Below are 23,910 nucleotides of genomic sequence, written 5' to 3'. Positions count from 1 at the left end.
GCTTTCCACATCTGAATACCTAGCGACTGTATTTCGCCTGCCTTTCTGTTACACTGAAGCTGTTTTACTGCATTTAACTTAATATTGCACTTGGAATCCTTGTTTGTTACTATTTGACTGTATTTGTAGCAAATTCTTCTGTGTAAGCTGTAGTAGCTGATTCATAGCATTTATAAGTGTTTGCTGTACCTGTTTCTGCCTGTTCTGTGAAAAAAGAAAAAATATCTCTTGTTTTTCCTGCTTTACTAGTTTAGTCCAGTTTCAGAGTTGCTGATTCCTGGGCTTTGGTTGTAGTTCCTGTGTACTGTTTCCTTGCCTTATTTGGGGAGAGGAAGTTACCTTGCTTACCAGTGGGAGTGGGAAGCATTGAGCTGCCTTTGTCCAGTTTTGTGAGGTTTCAGCCAGTAACTAGTAGTTTATTGGTCGCTTTGGGCCAGTTTCTAGCTTTTTCCAGCCCCTGGTATAAAAAAACGTAAACTAGCGGCAGATTTAGAGCGGAGCTGCCACTGTTGCACACTAGGGCAGCCGTTAGGCAGGTTTAAACTATTCGGCTACCTAAAGTCCACTCTTCAAATTTTCCCTTAAAACTACCTTCCTAACTATACTACTGATCTAATCAGCTTATCCTATAACTAAAAGATCATCTCCACTTGACTCCAAGTAGACTATTCTCTATCTGTTAAACCTAGCACTTGCTCCTACAGTACTTATTACCTTGATACGGCACTCTTGTCATAGATAGTACCCCAAACAGGTAACCCCCATTTCTTGGTCACCCACGTCCCCCTGAATCTTTTTTAAAGTTTTTGTCTATCCTTCTAGCATGTCGAGGGATCAGTTGCTAGTGTCCTCTCCTGCTCAGCTGGTGAACAATACTGAGGCAATGTTACAATTGCCTCATGTACACAGACAACCCTCTCCTCCTCCCACAAAACACAAATACATGAGAGATGCAACTATGCCAAACTGGAGGCTGAGCTCTCTCAACACAGGACTGGCAAGACCAGTCAGGAGGAGAAGGTTACCACACACACTATAGACCCAGTCTCACATAGCACCATTACAACCTCAAATCATACACATAAACACACAAAGACATACTCGGAGGCTCTGATCAAAAATCTACCAAAACAGCAGAGGCCACCAAAGCAGACACCCAAACAACCACCACCTCAGAACACAACACCTGCAACACATAGACCTCACAGTCAGAGTGTCAAACAGTCACAGCCCTTAAGGCCAAACACAATGCCAGACACACTAGTCATTGGTGACTCCATAGTCAGACACACTGATGTCCCGCCACCAGACTGAGTAAGGAGAAGGTCACAGTAAGCTGCCTGTCGGGCGCTAGAATCCGCCACATAACGCAAGCACTCAGGTCTCTCAACAGCAAGTACAAATATGACTCAGTCATTGTCCACGCTGGTGTAAACGACCTGAGACGCACCTCCTTGGACTACATGAAAAGAGACATTGAGGAGCTCTCTGACTATGTAGCCCAGGCAGGTATGACCCTGACCTTGAGCAGTATCCTACCTTCACCAAGAGTGATGCCACAATACAGAGATAAGATGATCAGCTTTAACAATTGGCTTAAACACTGGTGTCATTCAAAGGGGATCCAGTATCTGTCTGCCTGGGATGACATGCTGGACAAGCCACGCTGCTTCAAGGGACGGCTTGCACCTGTCACCCTGGGATTCCGGATATTGGCAAAGGCTCTTGCCACCCCATAGTGCCTTTTTAGGCAAGGCTCAAATTCTAAACCTACCACCCTAGAACACAAAAAGGAAAAACTAAGGGTAATGCTGCTCAATGCCAGAAGTCTCAATCTCAAAATGCACGCACTCGAGGCCCTTCTCAGTATGGAGAACATCGATGTCTGTGCTGTGACAGAAACCTGGTTCAAGGCTCCTGAGAGCACCCCAGCTATCAGGTTTTACCTCATATCATGCCCGCCCCAAAATCCGGACAATACCAAGAAAGGAGGTATCCATATTCATTAAGGACACCCACACCTCAAGACTGGTGGCAACGCACGATGCATCGGAGACCATCCAGGTGCAATTAACCATAGGCAAGACTGCTCTGCAAATTGTAGCATGTTACAGGCCACCCTCACAAACTCAGGAACCTCACATGGCCTTCCTGAAAACACTAGAGGATAAATGTATCACCAAACACCATCATACTAGGTGACTTCAATTACCCTAATATAGACTGGGAACACTACTCAAGCCCAAACACCCTAGCCCAAAAGTTCCTGGAATTCATAAACTCAAATGCCATGGAACAACTAGTCACCATCCCCACAAGAGGAGATAACATACTTGATCTCATCATCACGAACATGGGAGCACAATGTTCAACACCGGAAGTATACCCCTCACTGGTGAGATCAGATCACAAACTAATCTCGCTGGAGGTCCTCATCCCACCCCCACATGAAATAAAAAAGACCACAGTAAAGAACTTCTCAAAAGCCGACTTCACACTTCTAAAGACTAGTGTGGTCTCCTTTAAGGCCCCCGAGCTGGTGGAAAACAGTACTCAAGCCGCTGAATCACTTACAGACGCCTTCTACCAGCACCTGCAGGACTGCATGGATAAGGCAATCCCAAACAAAACAAAGACTCTTAGTACCAAAGGCAAGCGTCCAGTCTGGTGGACCCCAGCCATAAACAAACTCTACAATAAAAGGAGGAAGCTACTACAAGATACAGCAAAATCCTTAAAAGGTAAGACACCCTTGATCACTATAAGTAAAAACTAAGAGCTCTCATAAAATCATCCAAAGCAAATTTCGAGAGAAAAATAGCTAAAGACTCAAAAGACAATCATAAGGCCTTCTTTAGCTATGTTAGACACCTAGGAGGAAACTCCCAGATATGCTCAGAACTAGTTCAAAATGATGTGAAGATTACTGATCCTACAGACATTGCCAACATACTGGCTGACAGGTTCAGTGCAAACTTCTCCCTCCCCAAAAGGAGAGATATCTATACCAAACAATTGCAGCCCCCAAACATCTCCAGAAGTGAGAACTGCTCTCTCCAAAGCAAAAACACAGCATCCATGGGACCTGATGGTGTTCCCGGCTGTGAGCTCCACGAACTCAATGAGGAATTAAACCCACAGCTAGGACAGCTGTTTAATCAAAGTCTTACCTCTGGATACGCACTCCAGGAGTGGCGCACTGCAACTGTGGTCCCACTTCACAAAGGCGGTGCCTCCACCGACCCTGGAAATTACCGCCCATTAGCCTGACAAGCCTTATCTGCAAAGCCATGGAGAGGATCATAATGGACCTCATAAATAAAGACATAGGGAATTTGCAGACTTTGGATCCAACCCAGTTTGGCTTTGTCAAAGGCAGATCATGCCTTTTAAACTTGGTTGACTTCTTAAACAGTCACCAAAGCCATTGAAGGGAAAGGCAGTCCATACAGCCTACCTCGATCTGGCTAAGGCCTTCGATACAATACCCCACTCGGGTATCATTGAAAAACTCATCAGCTTAAATGTTAACCCATACATCACAAGATGGGTTGCAAACTGGCTGAGTGACAGAACCCACAGGGTCAGAGTTGCTGGCGCCATGTCAGACTCAAAACCTGTCACAAGTGGTGTCCCACAGGGCTCAGTCCTGGGCCCACTCTTGTTTGGCATCTACTTTTCCAAGTACAAGCAAACACAGGAGGGTTATTGACAAAGTTTGCAGATGACTGCAAACTGGGCCATAGTAGAAAACACATCTGACACAGATATCCTTCAGAAGGGTCTCACAGAAACGGATAACTGGTGCCAGAGCCACGGCCTGAAGTTAAATGCCAAAAATGCATAGTCATACCCTTTGGGAAAAACAAGGTTACCCCTAGCTACCAAATAGGTGGCAATCCACTGAGCACAGAAGAAGTTATCAGGGACCTGGGGACCCAGGTTGATAGTAGTCTGTCATTCGACACCCATGTAGCTAAAGTAGTTAGGAAGACTTTCTACATTGCCCACCTTATCATGAAGGGATTCTCATCTAGATCAAGGGAGGTCATAGTCTCCCTTTACTCATCACTCATCAGACCAATGATTGAGTACAATGCCCCATTTGGGATGTATCTGACCCGACACCTGCAGCAGCTGGAGAGGCCACAAAGTTCCTCACCAAAAGGATAAAGGGTCTCAAAAATCTGTCCTATGCTGCCCGACTGAAAGAACTCCAGCTCTATTCAGTCGCCACCGCTTGCTCAGAGGTGACCTTTGCCTAACATACAAGGCCATGTCAAACCCAGATTTGATGAATATGCTTCACCTCAAAAATCTAGATCCATCAGAGCCACAAGGGCGGAGACTTAAACCTCGACACGGCTATTAATAGGACGTGCTGGAGGGATAGATTCATTACCCAAAGACTCCCTATGCTGTGGAACAAAATCCCGGTACATGTGAGGCAGAGCACCTCGCTGGCCTTGTTCAAGAGAAATCTTGACCAATGGATGGGAGATCGCAGATATACCCCAGGGATTACCTCAGTGTCACTGCTCGACAGAGGCACAGCAAAATAATGGGTATAGTTCCCCATACTAAAGGGGTGGCGTAAGCCACAAAACGATGGGCTAGGCTTGTAAATGCCCTCGGGCAGATAGCCTAGTATAAACCTATGAACCTATGAACCTAAGTGACACATACTGCAGAAAAACTTCTTCATCATTGTGGTTAAGCACATCTTTGAATCTCTTTTCTGTATTCGCGTACACTGCACCTACCTGCGGTAGCAGTGTACAGGACCGCAGCCCATGTCTCTGAATCCCAGCCAAAGTTCATAGGATTCTGCTCACAGCTGATACAATTGTCTACTGCATGGCTGCCTGATGACATGACCCAATGACACATTTAAAATTGTCCTCTATGATTTAGAACTAGGGATTGTGCAAAAGTTTTCAGGTAATAACAGTTTTTTAATTAGGTATAAATCAGTGTGTTGAAATGACATAGAAGTAGAGTGTTTTGAAGGGTTCAGTTATAAAGGACAGTGCAATAGTTATAGAAATTCACTTTGTTTGGAAGAATGAGGAAGAGGTAACCCTAGAATTAACTGGTAGCCAGTATGATTTTTAGAGCTGACGGACACTGATGTATCCTGGACTAAGTAAAAAATGACTAACTTTAGTCCTGAAGGTTTGTAAATTTCCAGCAAGTTGTCTTGAAGCACTGGGTATAATGGGACAAACTTGCTGTGTTCTGGAGAAAATACTCATTGGCCATTTGTGGATAAAACGTTCACTGTTACCTGTTTGAAATAAAATGTTATTTTTATATATCCATTGGTCTTAGCTTATAGAAAGATCTGATAGGTGGGGAAAAATATAGAAAAGTGTCAAACCATAACTGAAAGTATTACAGCTGATATGATGGATGAAAAGGTCGGTAATGCAAAACCCAGGTGGAAATCATACTAAAATGTTTGCTGGATTGGAAAATGCTGACTATAGACAGGATCATTTTTAAAACCAGATCACATAAATTATAGTGCAGCACAGCCAGTGGTTAAGGTGTCACTAAAGAGTGTATGTTGGCTCAGATTGGGCCCTGTGAAATGGCAGCTGGGATAGTAGATGCTCTGATAAAAAAAATGAGTCAATCTTTACTTAAAGGTATATTAAAAGAAGTATTTCAAGATCTGAGGCCATGTTTGGAGAGTTCCATCTTCTATTGACTGTACAAAACAGCTTTAAAACAGTTAGAGGACTTAATTACAATGATATTGACTTATTATTAATAAATTATCCAGTCTAAGTTAAACACAAGCTCTGATGCCATTTTCTTTTAAAGATGTCTCTGCACCTTAAGCTAATCTGAATATGTATCATCCCTTTTTACTCTAGATATACCCAAGTCAACCACTGTTAAACCCAATTACTCATAAATACTAGGCTGTTCCTTAAAGTACCACAGAATAATTTGTGTTTGATGCAGTCATAAGCTTTTCCAAATTCTAGAATCCATTGTCTAATAGTTAATTTAAATAAATAGGCTCCTCAACATAAAAATGTTAGCTAGTTAGAATTCATCTGCCTTTAAGAGATGTATGCTGTCTGTCCAGCTCCAGTTCCATGGCACTGAGGGAAAAAGTCTTGACTATGACCCAGATGACTCAGGATTAGCTAGTGACCCAGATAACAGAGGAGCCAGGAAGGGGAAATAGAACTGAGTGGCTCATGGTGGCTGACCAATCTAGGAGAAGGAGGAAGCCCAGTCATCTGCTGTGTCACCTCACACAGTCTGGATGGTTCAGCAACCCATACATGCACTGTCTCAAATAAGAGCTGCAGCCAGATTCAGGTTTTCTTGCAGAATCATGCATGTCTTATTGGAACAGCAAAGTGGACACTGCATCACAGGCATGCACATTCAGGCCTGTTAAGGAGTGGGGAGTTAGAATGAATAAGAGAACCCTTGTGGGCTGCTTGGATGACAGCCCATCCACTGGATACGAAAACACTTGTGGGCTGCTTGGATGACAGTCCATCCACTTTTTAGCTCTCATTGTCTACCAGTGGATGACCACAGACCATAGCATCAATAAAGCAAACCTCCATAGGAGAAAAGGAACTCCTCAATGGAGTGGTAACGAGTATATTAGTCAGTTTGAAGAGGAGACAAATCAGTGACTGACTAGTGGTGAGGGCTGTTGGTCTGCAGGAATGGATGAAAAAAAAATTAATAAATGGAAGTTGTTCTTTGTCATATACCATCTCATCCAACACAGCTTTTATCATTTTCATGTAAAATTCACATTGATTTTACCTCAAAAAGAAGTTAGTCATAGGTCTGTAAATTGATACCCCCAAAAGAAGTTAGACAAAGGTCTGTAAATTGAAGATTTTTCTATTTCCATTCCCTTAATGTAAAAAAGGGACAGCATATGCCTGTGTACAAACATTAGGAACACAGTAGTACAAGTGTTTTGTTTTTCTTACCTTTTCTAACATTTGCCTCAAATCATTCTTCTTCATTTTGAGGTTGGTCAGTCATGGAATGCATTTTAGAATTATCCCTCAGATTATCTTTGCTCCATATAATACTTTGTAAAGGTGATTGCCACTTCTCTAGGATTTCCATATATTTTTCATTAAGTTTTATTACACTTTTCAAAGATTTATCAATAAGATTCGACTATTTATATCAACTAAGTATCCTAGTCTAAGCCCCTTTCTCCCTGCTTCCTACCCATCCTTCTAAAAATCATTTGCTTTTTCCCAGTCAACTGCTATAAATCAACCATCTATTTTCTTCACCGTATACATTTTTTAAGAATATAGCTTTGAAGACTGCCTCTAATTGTAAACTGGTATGTTCATTGTTGACTGCAAATTGATTATCAATATCTAAAATGATGTAACTAATTTCTAGTTATACAAACCACTTCATACAATAGCAATAAATTTGTTTCTTGCTGTTATTTTAACTTTTAGTATCTATCACTCTGGAAGCAATACTCGCACCATTGTTTTATTATATATTATTGTTAAGATGTGTACAAAGAATGTACTATTGTCCTCTCTTTTACTTATTATGGAGTTTTTCTCCATTGGCCTCTACTAAAAATGGGAATTATGCATATTTGGAGTATCCTGGTAATCAAATGCGAATAAATAATAAACATGGCCAACACAGCTTTGTTTCACCATACTTATTTTTTCTTTACCAATGTGATTAGTGATAATTTCCTTCCTGCTTTCAGCAGTTGGTATATTTAATTATTTTTTTCAGTTTATTTGTTAACTAGGAAAGTCTCCCCATTCAATGGAATATTTTTTCAGTGGTGAGCTGGATAGAGCATCTGGCAAAGTGACTTGCTCAGAACCGGTCACAATGCAATTTAACACTGAGGGGCTTGAACTGGTGGCTACAAGCTGAAGCTGACCAGCATCTCACAGACATATGTCTTTGCTATAGCTCTCCTCACAGAAAACGTGAAGGTGACAATGTGAGTTAGACAGTCTAAAGCACAGAAAATCTTGCCTACCTTTGGAGGTACCTAATAAAAATACAGTACATGGAGAACCTTGATTACACTCTTGATGAAGGGGAAAAGTTAAATTTGTAAACCATCTTTCTGATGTAAGAAAGGTACTTACAGTTTTGTTGATTACCTTTCAACGCTGTTAATATATAGTTTGCACTAGAGTTGTACATAGAAAACAGCCTCCACCAAGTCTGAGCAGAATTTACAGAAATTCATATCTTAAACATATAACAAGCTGGTTATGATCAGAGATTCAGTATAATCATGTACATCAGCATCCTGTGTCGGAGTTCGTCCTATGGTATTCTCTCAGTAAAAAAATGAATGAAGCCACAACATTTTCAAGTAGATTACTTAACACCAGGGGTCTGCAACCTGTGGCTCTGGAGTCACATGCGGCTCTTCCACCTCTCTGCAGTGGCTCCCTGTAGCTATGAAAAATAATGTCCACTCTTCAGCATGACACACACACTGACAGCGATCGAGTGATGGATTTTAAATAGTGCTCTTATAAACTTGCTAGAATAACATGGTTTCTTTTACCATGCATTCCACGCACTGAGAGTGATCAAACAATATCTTGGCAGCATCAGCATCTCTTGAAAGGTTTCCCTACCTCTCCACCATACCTCTGAAACTCTTAACCACAAGAAACCTGGACACAGCCACAAATAAAGGGGGAAGAAAAATAGGGACAGATTTTAAATAGTGCTCTTATAAACTTACTTGACTAACACTGTTTCTGTTAACATACGTGCATGGACACACACACACACACACACACACACACACACACACACACACACACACACACACACACACACACACACACACACACACACACACAAACATGCACACAGCTACCTGTCAACTGTACAGATTTTCGCAGAATGTCCTGATTTTTGCCTCATATTTTTGCTCTCTTTCTCATAAAATTGTGTTTTTTCTGGCAAATCACTGGCAAATTATTTAGAGCTGATGTCAGAAAATTTAAGCAAAAAGAACTGAGAGCCATGATAAAGCTAGCCATTCACAAGCTAAAACCAGTAACAAAACAATAAAATGGTTTGACAATGCCAAAAGATTTATTAAAAAAGAAATACAAAGCTTTCAGATAACAATCTTTTTTCAATGTTTTTAAGAAATCGTTTGGCGTTGTCAAGCCGTTTTATTGTTTTGTCAGAAAATATAGACATACTTTTGAGCTGCAGACTTCATACCCTTCATGTTCTAATTTTGTAAGAGCAATATTTAAAATGTGCCCCTATTTTTGGGCCTGTGTCTCCCCCATTATTTATGGCTTTGTCCAGATTTCTTGCTCTAAGATGATGAAAGGTATGACACACACACACACACACACACACACACACACGCTGACAGCAATCTTATGTGGCCAAGAAAAATCTCAACAAAGGAACAAAAATATTGACACATTTTAAATATTGCTCTTATAAACTTAGTTCTTTTATATATAGTATAATAACTGTATATAAGAGCAATATTTAAAATGTGTCCCTATTTTTGTGTTATCTTCATTTTACCGGTCAGATATATTTTGTGGCTCCAGATGAATTTTATTTGGTAGGAGAAAGGCCAAAATGGCTCTTTTGATAGTGAAGGTTGCAGACCCCTGACTTAGACTTTAAGAATACCTAAATATGTGGTAAAACATTTCTGGTAGATGGGTCAGGAAGCTTTCAACATGGAGCAATTTAATAATATAGTTAAAACCATTGCACACTTTGCAGAAAATCTGAAATTTTGTGACATTGGCCTTTTGATTGCATAACATCCTGGTCTATAGACCAAAGTCAGGCAAAAAAAAAAATCTGTCTGGATACAACATTCAGTAAAAGTAGCCCCCATCTTGCTGTTTTTCTTCATTAAATTCTGTGTGCGAAATTAAAATAAATAAATAAATAGCTTCAGCTCCTGATCAAAGAAAGACTGTACTTGCAACTGGTTAGCAAATCATTACCTCTCTATACCAGACTGTATTCTATTCAAAGCCATGTTCAGCTGAATCTGGGCCTGGCATTGCATCTGATCTGTTCCACCACACCATTTTTTCAGTCTTTTTCAACTGCATCCATGACTCATCCAGCATTTCTGAACCCCTTCTGTTTCCACTGAATTCAAAGGCATCTATAGCTCTCCCTGTTACAGAAATCCCATTTTGTTCTTAACTATATTTACCTAACTCCCTAACACTGCTAAGACTACAAAGCACACTGGTCTTTCTTTGAGTACACTCTATTCATAGGCACAGTTTCAGTCATATATGCATGGCAGCTGAGAAATGCATTTTTGTTGACAGCCACATTCAGCTGCGTACACAGACATGCACATTTTACATTAGCTATGAATGCATTTCTGTGATTCATCACATTTGTTTACTTCCATAGATTTCAAAATATCCGAGGGCCCCTCTTACTTATAAGCCATGACTCTCCTAGTAAATGAGGGCTGCAAACAGCCACATGCAAATGCATCAGCAGTGTTTTGCAGTGTATAAATAGCACTGTTCATGAAGCACAGGACGACACTTCCAGTGTTCACGTAAAAATTAATAAATAATTATAAACAGAAAGACTAGTAATCATCTATAAATGTAATTTCAACATACAATGACAATCTGATAGTCCCAAGTACAACTCCGAGTAAAGTAGAACCAAGGGGAGGAAAGAAACAAGTAACACACCATAAAAAGATATATGTCATGTTGACAGAAGGGAATATGTCTATGCGTCACAAAGGCTTTTAACATAGTGTGTCATCTTTAGATAAATAGCAATTTCACCTAAAAAGCAAACCCACATATTGTTTTTTCCCACATATTGTTTTTTTCAATACTTTGTATTTGTTTAACTTTATCCTTACATCTGAAAATAAAATGTGCAGTACCATAAACATAAAAGGCTGAAATTACACACACACTATATGTATATATTGTATAGATAGATTACAGCCATGCGCATGGTCATGTTTCTAAGCAGTATTTCAAAGAATGTGAGGTCTATTTAATTGCATTGTTAGTTTGTTCATAAAATCCTCCAGAGCTAGTTACGAAAACAAAATCTCCATTGTTTCTAAAGACAACCACAAAGCATTCTATAGCTATGTCAAGAATCTCAATGGCAACTCTCAGATCTGCTCTGAGTTACAGCACAATGGCACTAAATATACAGAACTAACTGACATTGCCAACATCCTGGCAGATAGGTTCAGTGCTAACTTTGCCCCCCTCTCACACCCTAAAGAGCCCATCTCTACACCGGAAGAATGCAAATTTCCTGTAATTATAGCTGCACAGGTAAAAACCACACTCTCCAAAGCCAAGGACACAGCATCCATGGGACCTGACAACATCTCAGGCTGCGTTCTACATGAACTACAGAATGAACTGGCACCTCACCTAAGTACAATGTTCAATCATAGCCTCACCTCAGGCTTTGTGCCCACTGAATGGTGCACAACAACAGTTATCTCACTCCACAAAGGGGGATCCACCATGGACTCCGGGAACTACCACCCCATTAGCCTGACAAGCCTGGTCTGCAAGACCATGGAACGTATCATCATGGAACTTATAAACGAAGACACTGGTAATCTCCAAACTCTGGACCCCACCCAGTTTGGGTTTGTAAAAGGCAGATAATGTCTCCTAAACCTGATAGACTTCTTTGAAGCAGTCACCAAGTGGTTCACACAGCCTATAGAGATCTCGCCAAGGCTTTTGACACCACCCTCCACTCTGGAATTATAGATAAACTCACTAAACTAGGTATAAATCCCTATGTCACAAGATGGGTTGCCAACTGGGTCACTGACAGAATCCACACTGTGAAAGTAGCAGACTCCAAATCCGACTTCAGACCAGTGACAAGTAGAGTACCACAGTGTTTAGTCCTGGGTCTTCTCCTGTTGGGTATCTACTTCTCTGAAGCACAGGCTAACACAGAAGGTCTTTGGCTAATGAAGTTTGCAAATGACTGCAAACTAGGAGCCATAATCGAAACTCCTAACAATGTGGACATCCTACAATAGGGCCTCACTTAGACAGATGCCTGGTGTCGAAGCCATGGCCTCAAGCTCAATGCCAAAAAGGGCATTGTCATCCCTTTTGGTAAAAACTCTGCACCCATGAACTACCACATAGGCGGCAGTCTACTTAACACCGAAAGTGTGACAAGAGACCTTGGGATACAGGTGGACAGTAGTCTCTCCTTTGATAATCACATCACCACAGTAGTCAGGAAATCCTTCTACATGGCACACCTCATCACAAAAGGTTTCTCATCCAAGAAAAAAGAGGTAATTGTTATCCTCTACTCATTGCTCATTAAACCCATTCAAGAGTACAATGCCCCTTTTGGTATGTACCTCACAAGACATCTACAACAACTGTAAAAGCTGCAAAAATACCTCACAAAGAGGATTACCAGCCTCAAACAGATGCCCTACGCAGACCATCTAAAAAAACTCTAGCTTTACTCCATCGCATATCACCTACTCAGAGGTGGTCTCTGCCTAACATACAAAGCTGTGTCAAACCCAGAGCTGTTGGACATGCTCCACTTAAAGAAATCCCAATCCCTCTGAGCTACATGCTCTAGGGACCTAAACCTTGTCACCACAATAAAAAGAACATGCTGGAGGGATAGATTCCTGTCCTAGAGACTTCCTATACTCTGGAACAAACTACCTATCTATATCAAACAAAGCTCCTCATTAGCACTCTTCAAGAAAAATCTTGATGATTGGATGGGAAATAGGAAATTCACCCCGGAGATCACTTCTGTGGCTCTGCTCAACAGGGGCACAGGAAAATAATTTTCTTGGCCGGCAAAAGCCAGGGTACCTTTTTGGCTAGGCTTATATAGGCCCTAGGGCCAATAGCCTAGTACCTACCTATGAACCTATGAAAATAGCCACCGCAACTCTTGAGCTGAACTTTCTGACATTCATGTCTTAAACAGATAACAATTAGAAAGGTTTTACCCATAAAACAGAAGCCAATCAGCCATTATAGAGATTTTTATAAATTGTTGCATAGCTTGCTTGTAAACTCTACATTTAGTAAAAATAAATATCTAACAGAGCACTCTTATGTTGCCCTATATAATGTAATCAAAAATAAATCTGTTTGCTAACTAGTCTATGACTATAAATTGAAAGATGAAACTTTGCTTTTAAGTTGCAAATGCTCATTCATTCTTTCAGTCAGTTTTAAACCCCTTGTCCTAATGATGACAGAGACAGCATCAAACTGAAGATGTCACGACAGATTTTATTATTCACAGCAAAAGTCCCCACCTTATCTCATGGGATTTCCAGACAAGCTAAGAAATACAGTTTCTTCATCAAGTCCAGCATCTGCAGCAGACTTATTTTTAGTAGGGTGTGCCAGGTTTACCTTCTAGAATGAGACAACCATAGTGTCTCCTCATTCAGTTCCCAAACCACCTTAACTGACTGTTCTCAACTCAGAGGAGCAGTAGCTCTATGTCTATATCCTTATGGCTGGCTGACCTTACTCTGTCGTAGAACATCTGCCCAGCAACCCTATAAAAAGACCTAATTTTCACTCTATGTATCCATGATCCCTTCTTTCAGTGACAACACAAATACTATGGCAATAACTGAAAGCAAGGACCTAAACTGACCAGTAAATTAAGGACTTTGTCCTATAGCTCATCTCTCACTTCACCACCAATATCCAGTACAATCTATACAGTACTGCAGCCACTGTACCCCATCTGCCGGTCAATTTCTGGATTCCTGCTACTCCCTGTTAACAAAACTCCAAGATACTTAAACTCCTCCACCTGGGAAGCTGCTTCACTCTCACTTGCTAAGAGTAATTCACTCCTTTCTGGGAAAAACTAGTACTTACTAGTTGGGGCTGCTGATTTTCATCCAAACCACTTCATAATCATCACAAACTGTTCCAGTTTATACTGGAGATCACAGCTCTTTCACAAGAAGTGACAACATTACCTTCAAGCAAAAAGGATACATCTCTCATGTCTCTAAAATGAGTGCTCTCCAAACCTCTATTGCACATTGATCTGGATGTTTTCTATCCCGACTCAGTTAAGACCTTTTCTAAGGGCAATCCCTTTGATGGACAGAGAACAACTGACAAGAAGAAGTCTGGTTCCAGAGCCAACACTGTGTATAGTGGTAAGACCAACCTCACATGAAAGATTTAATCTCTTTCCATTCCATTTATTGGCACCCCATTTCACTGCCAGGGTTAAGTAAGTAAGTCCATCCTACTCCTGTGTGCCACTTTATTGTCTTTGCTATTGACCCCCAGACTTCACCCTGTGGGTGATGATCCTACACAGCTCTCAAGAAGTATTTATTTTTGGTTGAACCAAAATGAACGAAGTTTATAGGTTGACCATCAAGCACTTGCCTTTGAATACCCCTACCATGTCTGGCTGTAGGAATGGGTCCTAGTGTCCTTGTAGTAAGTAAGCTTAACTGATTCATCAAAATGAGTAGCTGGGATCCATTTTTGGCTTATTTTTTGTATTACCCTTCCTGTTAGACAAACTTCCTAAGAAAGACCCTTCCCACAGTTCAAAGTTCAAGACAACATAGCTCTAAGGACTGTAGGGGCATGCAAACTCAGGGTCATGATTCCAAGAGAATTTGCATATCCCCATGTACAAATGCACATATAAAATCTCATTACATATATTTAAATTAATTGGTCTACTAATAATATCACAGAAATATTACAGAATATGAAAAATTAGATGTTTAAAACATACTAACACCATTAATCTGAGCATTACAAACATGAAACACATAAATGTGAAAAAAATGAATAGAAAGCTAGAGATGGAAGACAAGGCAATTCAGTAAATATAATAAAAATATATGACAGCAGTGGTCTACATGGTGCAATACGATAAAGCCCAGATTTGATGAGAAGGGGTGGGAATCAGCAGCCAGCACTGGCTCACCCACCCTAGAAGGAGGGAGGCGATCTGGTCCACTACAATCCTGACAACTACTAAAGTGAGAGAGATGGAGGTGCGTGCCATGAAAAACAGGAGCCAGGGATGTGTGTTTGCTTTTCCAAGGTGCATTCATGTAATACTCTTCACAGTGTACATCTAAAAGTGATCAAACACACAGGGGAAGGCACAAAAGACCCTCACATCTAATACTACACATATCCATAAATCTCAATCAACCAGGGACACATCTCAACAGAATCAGGAACAACTTAAGTAATACTCGGTGACAATCAGGGACACTTTTGAAATATCAGTACTATTAATTTGAGAGATTGACGGAATAAGAGAATGTGAATTCATTTACATTTATGGAGTAAAAGAAGTCTATAACTCTAATTATTGTCAGTATTTATTAAGTGTAACTCAGCATATTTCCTCCAAATGTTACCAGTTTTAGGAGTGATTAAAGAGGGACAGGGTTAAATTTTGAGTCAAAATCAGGGACACTTGAAAGGTATGCACATATCACCCAACAGGAATGAGATGGTTAAGTCAGATAGATGTGAAAATTTCTTATGGCTACTTGGATAACAGTCAACATGCACAGTTCTTACCCAAGTGAGAGAACATGAATTCGTAAGGTTATAGTTGCAGAAAATGTGGCCAGTGGGTTTGAAGAGTGCAGGAAAATTTGACACTAGATTATTATTTGACAACACTGAGAACATGCATTTACAAAGATACTAAAATGCTACCCACCACTTTTTTTTCCAAAGTGAATCCGAGAATTCTAAGAATTCTGCAGTTTGTTGTTTTCATTATTATTCATTTTCTCTGTGAATTTCTATATGGATTCATACTTTAAAGTCCCCTAGCTGAAGTTGAAACTACACAGCCTATTTGCAGAACCAAAAAACTATGCACGTCATAAAACCAATTAATGTCAAAAGAAATGAAGTTCTCAAGTCTAGTAAGCCTATTTATCACAACAGCAAAAAATCAGAATGTCCACTTACACCGCCAGTGCCCTGGGCTTGAATAATCAGCCTGGAGTTGTTGAAGGGTTGTTCTGCAAGAAGGAACAAAGTGACTGTCCATTTAGCCGGTTCCTTACCTCAGTGAAGGATACTGTCGCCTACCATGGCAGTCTAACTCCTAGTTGAGGATAAAAAATGTCTGGTGGCACCATGCTAGTTAATTGCTGATTGCACTGTCTTAACTGGCAATGGGTAGACAATATCACCTGCTGCTGACATAGGATGCACACCTTAATGTGCCATATTTTACACTATGCCCTGGGTGGTCTGGATGACAGAAAAGACTCATGAAGGAATCATAGGATAGTCTGATTTTGGTTGGATACCCTTTGTCTCACTGCACACTTGCAAGTGCTAATTACCAATGTATCTGTAGTCCTGGGTTTTATTTTACTGTGTTTTTTTATTTGAGAAACTCTGCAAGTAGTACAGCAGTTTGTAATCAGTTCTGAATGCTACCAAACTGAGTTACTGACAGTTTTGGGCTTCACTTCAAAAAGTGTGTGTCCTGTTTAAAGATAGTTGATGGATAAAACATAGAAACTTCATAACTGACACTTCTTTCCACGTGTTTCTGCTTACTAAATGGTCTAGGGAGCAGGTGGGTTCCTCTTCACACTGGATTAAGATGTGACAGGCTATAAAACAGGGTAAGGCAAGAATGCTGCACAGATATGGGAGGCAAAATTCATTCCAGGGTGTGACAAAGGACTCTGAGGCTATCAAACATGTAGGAGATACACTAACCAAGAGATCTCTGCTTAGGATAGCTAAGGTGTCATACTATGTAAGACTTTAAGGAACACAAATCTTATAACAGCACAAAAAATATACAATCTAGGAGTCTCATTGTGCTCTTACTAAAATAATGAAAAGATCAATAGTGACATTTGTCACAAACAAAAGAGAAGTATCATAACAATAAAATACAGACAGTGTTTTCTGAGATTACCATTTGAAATGTTAGGACCAGCTAGAACGAGTTGCAAAATACAGTGACTGAATGACCAAAAGAGTGGACTTACATATACTAAGTCTGAGGTGTCATATCTCAGAATATTCCCTTTTCTCCAAAGTATGGCGATCTCACAGTTGGCATATATAAGTTCAGGGGGTGTGGGGGACTTGCTCACCCCCCCCAGAAAATCAAAGTTTAATGGAGAAGAGCAATTTTCAAGATTTGCTCTTCTCCTATGTGTTTTTTTTTTTTCAGCTTTTTGGCACTTGGTGTTTCGAGTTCCAATATTTCAAGAGGGAGCCATTTTCTGACAAAGCTTCTTTACTACCTGCTTACACCTTCACACCTTAAGTGCAACTACAACTGCCAGTGTTGGTTTGCATTTCGACCTTAGTATTCCTTCTTGAACTGATGCACTGCATTTACTGAAAAGAATTATTTGAACCAACCATTGCAACAGTAGAATGTGTAGCTTCACCAATCAGAGTCATACTTGGGAAGTTATTCTTAACCAGAAAGAAGCTTCTAGGTCTTCTGATTTTAGAGCCAGCTTACCATCTTGAACTAATGTACTAATCACCATCACAACTTCATAAAGAAGGTCCATTGCTGGCCTACAGTGAGGCCTACAGTGAGCTCTACTTGAACTCCTATGCAGAATCTGAGTACTGGTAGCCAATCTGAGTACTGGTAACCAAGGAAAATACTGGGAAGCTCATCATATCTCTACAATCATTTATGGGTTTCCTAGCAAAAGGTAGAGCTGAACAAAAATGTAGGCAGAATTCACAAAACTTTTCCTGTGCTTGTGTGAAGTGCTTCGGCTTAAATGGGCAGTTTACATGAATGTAGAAAATGCAGTTCAGAGACATGATTAGCCACAATGAGGAGAGACCTCATTGTTAGCTAATTTTCATGTCTGCTAAATCGCTAAAAACACATCACAAACTGCTGAATTAGTGTAGAAAACAACAGGACATGCTGGTAACACTACACCACGAATTTATTTAGTGCTTTCGTCTACATAAATAGCAGACTTCATCATAACACCAGTTCCATAAAAGATAACATTTAAATAGACACTCCTACTCTTCCATTGGTTGTCACACAGCAGTTCCCTCATTTAGTGAAAACTGATACCTGATAATTTGCTTGAGGAAGGATGTTGTATTACATAAATGGTAATCTAAAAGCATTTTTGGTAATATGAGGTATCAGTTTTCACTAAATGAGGGAATTGATGTGTGACAACCACCAATGGAAGAGTAGGAGTGTCTATTTTAAGGTTATCTTTTATGAAACTGGCATTCTGATGAAGTCTGCTATTTATATAGACGAAAGCACTAAATACATTTGTGGTGTGGTGTTACCAACGTGTCCTGTTGTTTTTTACACTAATTCAGTAATTTTCACGTCTCTGAATCACATGGTGTTACCACTAGATTCAGCACTTTCCTGTGGTAATCACCTCTGGCAGCCACTCCATCGCCACTCCATCGCTTTGGTACTGGCACCCTCTTCATTCACCCCCCCCCCCCCAGACACATGCACACATTCTCACACACACACACACACACACCTCCATACCTCTCAGCAATCCTTGATTTACAGAACATCTTTGATTTTGCCAATTATATTTACCCTGTCCCTCATAAATCATGATTGATTACATTCAGTCAATAATGGCAGACACTAGGATTTAATACTTCTTATTGTTCAGAAAATGCTTTGTGTTGCAAACCCTGTCATTCTGTTAACCTGTTAACTGACTTAGAGTAATATCTAAAAAGTGACCCCGGAGTTTAGTGTTCTCCTCATAGTATTACCAGTATTACAGGTTTTGTCCATTAGTCTAATATGAGTTGAGAGGTATGGCAGCCATTCCCCCCACCCACATACATGCATACCTGCCCATGCACATACACACACAGACATTCATACACATATACATACATATACATACACACACACACACACACACACACACACACACACACACACACACACACACACACACACACACACACACACACATTCATACACACACACACACACACACACACACACACACACACACACATACACACACACACAAACACACACACACACACAGATACAGTCTCACTGCTTATGAGATACACTTCTTTCACCTGATACCACTCATAGATACACATACTCATTCACTCTGTCAAAACCACTCATACATCTACAGACACATATGCATGCTGCCACACACTCACACGAACCCCACCACTACCTCTCCACAGACAATTACCTGATCTTACCTTTTACGCAGTCTCCCCAATTGACTACAATGAAGGAATGCAGTATTTTGGCAGTGTTCATTAACACAGCCAACCTTGCTAATTTCCACAGCCAGTTGCATAACTGCTCTAAGCAAAGGCATTTCTGGGGTTCGGCAAATGGCTAATTAGCACAGGACACTCCCCCAGAATGATTCATTATCATTTTGCATGGCTATGGAGTCAGCCCAACTCTGTGATTATATCAACTGTGTAGGGTGACTGTAGCGGGCCTGTGTCTGAAATGTAAATGGCTACTGTAAATGGTTTTCTATCCATGTTTGGGCTTATCACTAGCGGTAGCTCTTTCTGAATCCCAGATTTAGCCTTAGAGTCACAGACACAAAAGTTTAGATTTTGAATTTCTCTGTTATAAACATTAAAAAAGTGGGAGGGTGGCCTAATGGTTAAGGTGTTTGCCTTATAAACACAAGGTGCAGGGTTTGAGTCTCACAAGAGATAATTGGCTAGGCTTAAAATGGCTCGCAAGGGCAGTTAACTTAGTACAAACCTATGAAATATCTTGATATCTAAACATATTAGACCTTTTAGTTTATTCATTAAACTTTTAAAATTTAAGCAGTAAACCTTCAATTTTCTGTTATCACTCTAAAACTGTAATTTTCAGTGTATACTGCAACATTTTCTAGTCTGAGCAATATTTACTCAATTTATCCTTTGTTGACGAAGTTAGCCCGACTAGGCTAGTAGCCTCTTTTCAGGGAACACCAGAGGTGGTATTTATACTACTAGGGGAAATTAGACCAGGGCATCTGGGAACTATTAAAGACCACAGACGAAGAATCCACTTAAAACACCAGTTTATTGCACCTGTAGCGCTTCGGCAACCGCCTTCAAGGAGTATAAAACATCAAATAACTTGCACAGTTTATATACTATAATACATCTAACAATTTGACAAGCAGTCTAAACCAATTAATCAATAAACATTAAAAAAATACTTAATACTACTTTCTCATCAGATAAGAAGCCTCCAGTTACATTCCACATTCAGACCCTGAGGAAATAAAGTGTCATATTTCAAAATGAAAATACTTTCTTTATATAACAACTTATTTTTATACAAATCATCAGAAAATACACCCCTCATGACATGTTCTAAGATAGTGGCTTGTAACCCATTTGGATTAGAATTGTGAACCAGCATAAAATGTTTAGCAACAGGGCTATCTTCTTTTTTATTTATAATATTCCTGACATGCTCCTGCAGTCTAGTTTTAAACTTCCTTTTACTTTCTCCTATATATACAAGATTACACGGACATTTCAACGCATAAATAATACCTTCAGTATTACAGCTATATATATTTTTAAGCTCAAATACATGGCTATTTATATACTTAAAAGTTGAAACAATATAATGACATACATTGCAATGACCACAAGGAAAAGTTCCTAGTCTCTGCATGGTCCTATATTGCAATGTCTCAGTGGGATATTTAAATTTATTATGTACCAAAATATATTTTAAATTCCTACCTCTACGAAATGAGATGCCTAAAGACCTAGACAATAATTTTTTTAGGTCCATTCATCATCATCATCGTCTTTCGGCTTTTCCCGTTAGGGGTCGCCACAGCGGATCATCTCTTTCCATTTCTTCCTATCCTCTGCATCTTGCTCTGTCACACCAACCGCCTGCATGTCCTCTCTCACCACGTCCATAAAGCTTATCTTATCTTAGGCCTTCCTCTTTTCCTCTTACCTGGCAGCTCCATCCTTAGCATCTTTTTAACAATATACCCATCATCCCTCCTCAGCACATGTCCAAACCAACGCAATCTCGTCTCTCTTGCTTTGTCTCCAAACAGTCCAACATGAGCTGACCCTCTAATATACTGATTCCTAATCCTATCGATCCTAGTCACACCGAGTGCAAATCTTAACATCTTTAACTCTGCCACATCCAGCTCCGACTCCTGCCTTTTTGTCAATGCCACTGTCTCCAACCCATATAACATAACTGGTCTCACTAACCTCTTGTAGACCTTCCCTTTCACTCTTACTGGTACCCGTCTGTCACAAATCACTCCTGACACTCTTCTCCACCCATTCCACCCTGCCTGTACACTCTTTTTCACCTCTCTTCCACATTACTCTGAACTGTTGATCCCAATTACTTAAACTCGTCCACCTTTACCAACTCTACTCCCTGCATCCTCACCATTCCTCTACCCTCCCTCTCATTTACACACATATATTCTGTCTTAGCCCTACTGACCTTCATTACTCTGCTCTCTAGAGCATATCTCCACCTCTCCAGGGTCTCCTCAACCTGATTCCTACTCTCACTACAGATCAAAATGTCATCTGCAAACATCATAGTCCACGGGGCCTCCTGTCTGATCTCATCTGTCAACCTGTCCATCACCACTATTGATCTAAACAAAAAATTTCATTAGTGTTTAACAATATCTATTAAAACATCACTGAAAACACTATATGTAGAGACAACATAAACTAGTCTTTTCTCTTGATTTCTGACATCTACCTTATACCCCTTACTTCCATGTCGTTCATTAATAACCTTATCTATAGCTGTTTGCATACTAGCTTCACTATTAGCCCCTCAATCTAAACAACTCACTAGTCACACTAATTTCTTTAAAGAAGTCCGTGTCACTATTACATAGCCGTCTAAGTCTCATACATTCCCCATAGGGCAAGGAGACCAAAGTATGAACTAGATGACAGCTAGTCCCCATCAAATACTGATTACTATCAGCAAATTTTCTATGCACAGATGTACGTAAAATATTGGTGTCCTCCAAAATCAGATGTATGTCTAAAAAAGTTATATCTTTGCCCACCTGTATGCTGTCAAAGGAAAATCCAAATCTATTATGTTGCATAACTTCTATAAACTGACCAACATAAGATATCCCACCTTTACAAATTAAAACAAGACAATCTATAAAATGAAAATAACTAACTACATCATTTTTAAAATAATCTATATGATATAAACATTCCAACTCATACAAACCCATCATCAGGTTGGCATACATGGGGGCAAAAGATGCCCCCATGGCAGTGCCCTTGATTTGTCTGTATAGTTGTTCATTAAACATAAAAAAATTATTATTCAAACAAAATTCCAATATTTCAATAATATAATATGTTACTGGACTATCACCCAAAAAATATTTTACTGCTTCTAATCCAAACTGACACTGTATGTTAGTATACAAACTAACAACACAACACTTGTAAAAAACATATCTGCACTCCATTGTATTTTAGATAATTTTCACAAAAAATCAAAACTATCCCTAATATAACTAGGTAACATTATTATATAAGGGAATAAATATTCATGCAAAAATTTCCCAATATTAGATAAAAAATATTTTTGAGCAGATACAATAGGCCTAGCAGGTGGGTCAACCCCACTTTTATGAATTTTTGGAAGACAGTAAAATAAAGCCAACTCACTGTCATCAGTATTAAACTTTTTATCTTTGTAATTTTGTGAAAAATATTTTAACCTCACTCCCTTAGATATAAGGGTATCAAAGTCATTCATAGCCTTAATATATTCATTTGTATTACTCTTAACATAAGTATTGGTATCATCCAGATGTGTCATACACATTTTATAATATTGAGCAACATTCATCACCACTATCTTACCACCTTTATCAGATGGTTTAATAATAAGATGTTCATTATTCGCTAATGTTTGTAGTTCCTTCCATTTCTTCTTATTCAAGTTATACACCAACTTATGCTTATACTGCATAAAATCACAAAAAGCATTTTATATAACAAAATTCAACATTTGAGAAAAACACTTTATATGTTCATGTTGGTATGGAGGAATAAAATCACTTTTGCTCATTATTTTATCAGTTTTTAACAAACTATAGGCATTATAGTCACTTGCACAATCAAAGCATTCCTCAGGTCAGATACACAAGAATAAAAACTGTTCTCTAAACTATCAGATTCTAACCAACTACCATCACCTTCTTTATACTGGTTATTAGCAAAAAAAATATATTAAATGTATCTTCCTGCACAGTCTAAAAATATCACACTTTAATTCATGTAACCGAGGCAGCAATGTGGATATATATTTAAGACCATAATTCAAAACACTCATCTTATCTACAGATAAAGACACACCAGAAATGTTATGAACAATAGAAATTTTCTTACACTCAGATGCAGCAGCTACATGGATTGTTTCACCCACGTCTTTGTGAACAAAAGACACAGAACTGTCAAGAATATCTTGCACAACATTATTTACAGTCACACTAATACCATTTGCTTCTCTTGTTATCATTGACACTGTGTCCTCGATTGTTAAAATTCCCAGACTGAAATCTTCCTCTCTTCCGCTCACTCTGCTCTCTCTGCCCTTCCTGAAACTGCTGGTTCCCTCTCCAAAAATCTGAGGTTAATCTAAATGGATTTTGAGCTGCTGGTAACGCTGGAAAATGCTCTCCTTCACCTCCACCATTAGAGTAAACGCCGAAACATCTGAAGCAAAAGACACATTCCTAGAAGGAGCTGGTGATTTCTTAAAGGGACCAGAGCCTTTATTACGATGAAAATGTGTTGGATTTTGCCATCAGGGAAC

At 39.6% G+C, this 23,910-nt stretch overlaps 1 protein-coding gene across 1 annotated transcript in view; it reads right to left on the bottom strand.

Annotated features, from left to right (window-relative positions):
- Positions 1-23,703, bottom strand: part of LOC122795736 (BCL2/adenovirus E1B 19 kDa protein-interacting protein 3-like) — an 864,428-nt gene extending 840,725 nt beyond the window's left edge. Inside the window, exon 1 of the mRNA XM_044064046.1 lies at positions 23,484-23,703. Within this exon, the coding sequence (XP_043919981.1) occupies positions 23,484-23,613 (130 nt within the window). The 5' untranslated portion in view covers positions 23,614-23,703. The remainder of the gene's footprint in view (positions 1-23,483) is intronic.
- Positions 23,704-23,910: the final 207 nt, after the last annotated feature.

This window comes from Protopterus annectens, chromosome 2.part2 (assembly GCF_019279795.1).
Source record: "Protopterus annectens isolate FY-2018-M chromosome 2.part2, PAN1.0, whole genome shotgun sequence".
NCBI lineage: Eukaryota > Metazoa > Chordata > Ceratodontiformes > Protopteridae > Protopterus > Protopterus annectens.
The sequence above is the reverse complement of the archived record's forward strand: the minus strand, read 5'-3'. Positions and strand labels throughout refer to the sequence as shown.